The sequence below is a fragment of the Coccomyxa subellipsoidea genome (assembly GCF_000258705.1).
Source record: "Coccomyxa subellipsoidea C-169, whole genome shotgun sequence".
NCBI lineage: Eukaryota > Viridiplantae > Chlorophyta > Trebouxiophyceae > Coccomyxaceae > Coccomyxa > Coccomyxa subellipsoidea.
In genome coordinates, this window is record NW_005178040.1 from 1,972,380 (window position 1) to 1,979,353 (window position 6,974).

General features: G+C 52.6%; 2 protein-coding genes across 2 annotated transcripts; both read left to right on the forward strand.

Moving 5' to 3' along the window:
* Positions 1–630: 630 nt before the first annotated feature.
* Positions 631–4,652, forward strand: COCSUDRAFT_61018 (hypothetical protein; the record flags this gene model as incomplete). Its single annotated transcript, XM_005650512.1, has 13 exons — positions 631–667; positions 790–923; positions 1,038–1,162; positions 1,296–1,465; positions 1,652–1,809; positions 1,924–2,061; positions 2,250–2,340; positions 2,593–2,754; positions 3,057–3,289; positions 3,535–3,570; positions 3,832–3,937; positions 4,111–4,241; positions 4,506–4,652. 13 exons carry the CDS (start codon positions 631–633, stop codon positions 4,650–4,652), a joined length of 1,668 nt encoding a protein of 555 aa, XP_005650569.1.
* A 1,545-nt stretch (positions 4,653–6,197) lies between these two features.
* On the forward strand, positions 6,198–6,974 carry COCSUDRAFT_61019 (hypothetical protein; the record flags this gene model as incomplete). Its single annotated transcript, XM_005650513.1, has 4 exons — positions 6,198–6,206; positions 6,507–6,590; positions 6,710–6,796; positions 6,891–6,974. The coding sequence occupies 4 exons, from the start codon at positions 6,198–6,200 to the stop codon at positions 6,972–6,974; spliced, it is 264 nt and encodes an 87-aa protein (XP_005650570.1).

Below are 6,974 nucleotides of genomic sequence, written 5' to 3' on the forward strand. Positions count from 1 at the left end.
CCACTTCCGGAAGGGCATTTCGGAGGTGCATGAGGGCAGTCCATAACACGTCCTGGTCGCTGACAAGGGCACAGTACCAGAATTTCCTCATGGAACGACGATGTCGCATCTAATTAGTGGGAATTGAAGCCTTCATATGTCTGATGCACAAGGTGCTCGCACCAAGCCTGATGCCGGTGTGGACGCACAAACTAGAGGAGGTGGGCTTACCTTGAATGCCCCACCATTCGTTCCCAAGGGCAGTCAGGAGCAGCGCCCTGGCCTGAGACTGTCGTCCAATGTCAACGCCGCTCCATTTGTTCCAGCATACTTTAGCGCTGGGATTCAGAATGACAGCGGCACTGCTCGGTCTGGTGAGCACCTACTGTGCTTGCATCAGTTTTCTGGAGTGGAATCACAAGTTTTCTGGAGTGGAATCATAACGATTGGGAGGAAATGAGCTTCTAAGGAGAATTTGGATGATGCAGCACATTTTGAGAATCCCTGCTAATGCCGATATTGCTGCTGATATCCTTTCCCCATGCTTGTGCAGGACCAAGCTCGCAGTTGTCCGCAAGCGCAGCATCAGCTGCGGTGTTTGTGCCAAGCAGCTCCAGCAGCAACATCACAAATGCAAACCGTCTTGCATCCATGTCTTCTGCTGCTGCACCTTTTGTTCCCAAGGCTGGTGCGATGCTTTTCTCCCAGTGGGATTTACTTGGTTTCAAAGTATGCTGTCATTGTCTTGATTTACGACTGCAACCGAAAGCTGTGCAATTGACATTATGCTGCATTGTGCCGTGCCTCCAGAGTCCTTCAACTCCCCAAAGAGCAAGGCTGCCAACGGCCATGCAGTCCGGAGCTCAAGCAGGAATGATCTCATGCTGCCAGATGGGGATGATCTCCTGGGCATGACAGCCCACACACCAGGAGAACTTGCACAAGTACTCCCTTTTTATTGAAGTTCGATCGCAATTAAATGTAGGGCCATATTGCCTAGCCACAAGCGAATAGGCTTGCTCGATCTTCTCTGCAGTGAGCCTTGTGTCACTTGGCAGGCGCTGAGCAGCAGGGCTCCATGGAAGAGCACTGGCTTTAGTGGAACAGATGGTGCAGCGCCGGGGACAAAGATGGAGAGTGCACCTTCTGGCGCCAGTGCAGTGGCGCCAACATCTCCATCCAGGTGACTGTCATGCTCTTGCATGCATTGCCTAAAGGTCAAAGCAGTGGAATTCAGGGTCAGAGCAAGTGACATTAGCTTAGCGATGATGCTTGCCTGAACCTCTTGAGGAAATGCTGCCGTGTGTTGCACGCAGGCCGTATGGTTCTGGTTACAGCCAGGGATATGCACCGTCCCCGAACAAGGGTCGCGGCATGGCCCAGGCGCCAGGCGTGCCGGGTCGAGGCGCTGCCGCTCTGGGGCGCGGCCGGGTCGGCCCGGATGTTTCCGGCAGGGGCCGAGGCAGGAGAGGTGGTCCTGGAGTAGGTAAAGGCTTTCCGCACCCGATGATTGAATTTGCATCCTTGTAGATGACACAGTGTCAAATAGAATCTGCAGATGATGTAGATCTCGAATCCCATCATATGCGCTAATTGGATGCTTGGGCTACTGCAGTGCAGCAAGTGAATGCAGCACAAAACCTCTTGACATGCGTGTGCCTGGGGCAAGCAGGAATGCAGGGCGGCATGCCACAGGGCGCAGGGGCGCAGGGTTCAGTGTCTCTCACACCGCATGGCATTGAGCTGAGCAAGTCATCTGCGGCGGCTGGCTACTTTGCTGATCGCCTCAGGACGGACGAGCGCCAGCGCTCATACATGACACTGCAGCAGGTGGGTGGCCATTCAGTCCCTGCTTATGCGTACTCAAGCTTCACGGGGAGCCTATTTTCAGGTCGTTTCAAGTCGTCCCAACAGCCAGACTTGAGCAGATTCTGTGCTGTGCAGGTGAACTCTGGGGAGCCAGACTGGGGACTTCCTGAGATGGTGCAGCAATACCATTCATTGTATCCCTTGGAAGACATTGCAGCAGCGCGCGAACAGCCATCCCAGGCATTCGGCATTCCCACCATCGTCCTGAAAGGTGTCAGCAGCAGAGATGGCCAGCCGTACACTCTGCGCCGCCTTGACAGCAGACAGGCATGGTCATCTTCCCACCAATGAATCTGTACACACAAGAACACATGAAATTCAACAAAAGAACAATCTGCAGCCAAGTGGTTGCCCACTGTGACACAGGTGTCTTCTGAATACCAAAGAATGTGAATGTGCAGGTTCCTCCCAGCCCCGAGCTTGCCACTTCAGCACAGGAGGTGGTGCAGAGCTGGACGCTGCTGAGCAGCCATCCAAACCTGAATGTTCCCCGTGCTTCATTCATCACTGGCGAGCTAGAAGGAGGAGCTGCGCTCGTCTTTGCGCATGCATTTCATCCTACAGCTGTCACGCTTGATCAGGCCCATTTGCAACCCACCTCAGGTTTGTTCCTCTTCTGAAGCAGTCAGATTACCTTGTTGGGCCTCAATCTGGCAACAGCATCTGCTTTGTAAGTTGAGCCAGACTCATGATGACTTTGGCAGGTTGTCATATGCTGAGCTGATGGAGGTTCTGCCCTTGCAGCAATGGCTCGCAGTGCTCCTCCCACAGAGGAGCAGTTGTGGAGCTATCTTGTGCAGCTGATCTCTGCCCTGAGGACGGCGCATGGCTCCGGCCTGCTCCTGCGACCCGCATCCCTGCTGCCCTCCAAAGTCCTCCTTACAAGTCCTGGCCGCATCCGAGTTGGTGAGCTGTATTCCTTGGTCATAAACAGTTTCCCGAAAAAACATGGTGTGTATGTGGAAATGGCCTCAGTATTTTTCTTTTGCTTGGCGGGCAGATGAGGCTGTGATATCACCTTTTGATCTTGCCCCCATTGCATTGCAATGCGGCTTAGTGGGTTGCATGGCCAATTTACTGCAGGAAATTTATTTATCTGTATGTAGGAAGAGGGCTCTGCATCTTTAAGTTTGAAGGTGCTACCAGCGTCACGTGCTCGTAAGAGGAGTGAACTAAAGGGAATGATTTGAGTAAGTCATGGTGCACAGGTTCGCTGGGGGTGGCGGACGTGATGGCGGGGGAGATAAGCAGCCGCGAGGAGCTGCATGCGCTGCAGCGGGAGGACCTGACGGCGGTGGGGCGGCTGCTGCTGGTGCTGGCCTGCGCAGGGGCGCCCCCCAGCCTGGACTACGTGGCGGCCGGCTTCTCACAGGGCCTCACTCGCACCATTTCTGCCCTCCTTGCTTCCTCCCAGGGCAGCTCCTTCGCCTCCTGGCAGCAGGTGCCCAGCCCTTGCTCCTTGTGCTTGAACTGGCGGCATCATCACCCTTGCAACCTCTAGAGTTCTTCACCAGCTTGAGCAACTTGAGAGCTGTAGCGCAACTGTATGTGGCAGCTCAAGCAACTGTTTGCCATCGCCTTGCGCAAAGCAGTGCAATGTCATGTGCGAGAAGTGAGGCTGATGCTGATGAAGAGCATGATTTAAACTTTAACAACTGTATAATTGTTGAGTCGTATCGCCTGCAGGTGGCGGCTGTGATGAGCGAGCAGCTGGTGGCCGAGGTGGACCGGCATCAGCTGGCAGCCGAGGCCGCCGCCATGCAGGCACGCCCCCTGAGACATGACATTGGCCTTTGACACACCCTGATGCAGCATGCTTTGCATGTTTGGCAGGTACCCATATAATCGAGGTGCAAATTGAGTACCACCCTTTCAGAGCATATCACGAACATACTGTGCTATAAGTGACTTACGGCAAGTGCTGGACCAGTGCTGTCTGGGAGACTGTGGTAGCATGTGCAAAGAGCTAGTGGACCGGTGCAGGTGTGGAAGGGCGCGGAGGACGGACGGCTGCTGCGCGTGCTGGTGCGCCTGAGCTCTGTGCTGGAGCGGCCCGACAGCGACAGTGACCCCCAGTGGGCGGAGACAGGTATGCTTCCTCCATGCTGTCCTGGACAGAGGAGTCCTGCTGTCATACTCTCCTGATCTCTAGTTCTGTAACTGTCTCAGCTCCTTGTGCTGTGCATAGCTGAGCTGACACCTATATAGTGCTGCCGGGGGTGGTGATGCGATGGTGATTGTGCGTATGACATGGGTATACAGGGGATCGGTACCTGCTGAAGCTGTTCCGGGACTTTGTGCTGCACCAAGTGCGAGAGGACGGCTCGCCCATGCTGGACTGGGGTCACGTGGTCGAGTGCCTCAACAAACTGGATGCCGGCGTGCCCGAAAAGGTACTCGTCCTGTGCCACTCTTTCTCCTTTTGCCATATATGATTTAATCAGTAAGTCAGAGACCACTCACTCATAGAAGCAGGAGGTGCCCGTGAGATTAGGTGGCAAATCAGGACTTCCTTGTGCAGGCCAATTTAAGTGCATGGAGCTCTCAGCATGATTGCAAGGAGAATTGGAGGCCAGAAACCCACGAGGACTGCGTGTGTCATAAATTTGTCAGCTTCCAAGGCAAACAACACTCTGAGATGTTGCTGTGCTGAGCAGATCACGCTGATGAGCCGGGACGAAGCCAGTCTCCTGGTGGTGAGCTATGCAGACCTCAAGCGCTGTCTTGAGGGTGCCCTGGGAGAGCTGAGGACCAGGGGCTTGAACTCCCGGCCTCAGATCCGCTTGGATGCTCGCAGACGTTGACGACTCCTGACAATCCATGCTGGGCCCAGGAATTGTGGAGTTCCTTTACAGCATGGGCCTCTGATGAGGAGCAATTCGTGACACAAGTATCTGGAACACCCTACTGAGGTAGCGGGGGCGGATGTCTTAGGATTACAGGTCTTGACATGATTCTCCATGCCGAACAGCATTAGAACAGCGAGCACTTAGAATCCCACTTTGGAATGAAGAGATTGTTGCACTCGTGTATAGCATTGTTGAAACGCAGACATTGTGACTTTGCTGTGCATGGTGCCGTTTGTTAAAGTTTGCCTCTTGAGACTGAGCGTGACAGGATTGCGTGTTGTTGGCATTTGTACAGTCTTCCCGTATTGGGTGCAGATGTGCGTTGTTTCCTGAGTGATGTCCTGTGGGACCTAGAGCTGGCTCCTGTGCTAAGAGCAGCATTGAGTTCTTCCTTGTCTGAGCGGAGACATGATTATTTTCATCAGAGGCATGCATGCCAAGTGTCTTTGGGCAGTGCGAGCTAATGGCAGCTCCATGCCTATGTTCAGGACATGACGTGATCGACCGTGTGATCACAGGAATTGGATTGAATTGGACTGTAGTTAATCTGATCATCAGAACTTCTTGATTGAATCGGATGCCTCCTTTCAGAATTATGTTGACGTCAATAGATCAGCCCCGAGGCATAGAATGAAGTGCAAGATCACTTTGCATCTATTGTGAATTGAGCATATAGGAATCTGCATGGAAAGTTGTCATAGGTACTTGCTTATTGCCTCCAGTGCTGTCACAAGCGCCATTCACCTGTGTCAGAGAACAGTATCAATATATTTTCTGTTCAGCTGCAGCTGCTTGGAGCCAGCTGGGCTGTGTGACACTGTGCAGTGCTATGGCCCGGCTTATAGATGTTGACCAAACCTTATTACATTTTCCTTTCCAAAAGCAAATTTTTTCTTCCCTCTTCCCTTCCTTTCAAAACCTGACGTCATACGCGCTCATGACGTGATAGATCAGGCCATGACTCGCTGCATGAGCAGTGCTCATTGAGCACTCTTCAGGATCCCAGACTGTGACATGCCGACACATCTCTAGGGATAGCCGATTTGTCGAACACTCTCTACAATCATAAAATTGCTGTGCACAAAAAATTGTCTTTGTGCTCCTGGCGATCTGACGCCCAGATCCATTCATAGGAGGCATAGATTTTTTGATTGGAATTATTATTGAGTTCTTTCGCTACCGTCTTATATATTTAGGCGTCGGACATGCCTGATGCTGCCAAACAAATAAGCTTTCCTCTCGTAAACAACGAAGGACAGAAGCTCACTGTCTGGTTGTTTACAAACGTGAAAAATGCAAAGTGCGCCTCTCAAAGTGATTCCTCTATGTCCAAAAAAGCTTGCTGGATCCTTGTGTTTGGTTTGAGCATCGAGCCTGAAATAGTCTGCCCTCTGAAAGAGTGTCTGCACACAGGGACATTCAGCAACAGCTTGTAGCTGGATCTCTGGAGCCGGAGCTCGCATTCATCAATGCCAGTGTGGTAAGTGGATTGAAAAGAATATGCCCGAGGTGCTTTTAGCACAAATACTTGCAGTGACAGCCACCTGAAGCATTGCTTCTGCAGGTGCCAGACCTCCTCATAGTCCACACAGCAGCACAGAAGGCCTTGGCGGCACACGTGCGAGGCTCGTTGCGCACGCGATCGTTGCACGCAGAGCTTGTATACAACTTGTCCGGGTCCAAACATGTGCGCTCAGTTTTCCAGCCCCCAGACGCAGCCACCCCGGTACATTGATGTATGTCTCTCGTGGCGAGAGTGAAATTTGATGTCAAGGCGAAAAGAAATGCAGAGCTGGTTGTGTTCTGCAGGTCGGTCAGTCACTGCAGCGCTTTGGCATTTCAGAAGAGAGCGAGAGCATCCTTGTGGCCTCCTTTCACACAGGCGATGCTGATGTGCGCCCGGCTTCCAATTTATCAAATCAAATGTAGAAGTGGTTTGCGCAAGTGACTTTGAATGATTGCCATGGAGGGTCATCTGCTAATAATGGAGTCTTGGCTGACATGTCGAGCAGGCAGAAAGGGTCCAGAGCATTGTAGAAGGAGATCCTGTCGACCTGGACGCTCTGTCCAGCCTGGCAGACATGGCTACAGTGAAGAAGGTGAGGCTACCACAGTGATGCTTTGCACTCATGCACTGGTTCCTCTGTGTCTCATTCAAGAAGGAAGGGGTGCTCATTATAATGCAATGCGCAGATCTACAAGATTGCTCCGCCAGAATTGGAGGTGGGGAGCGTTGCAGATGCCATCTGCTGCAGAATCGCTGCCAGCCACTGCTGA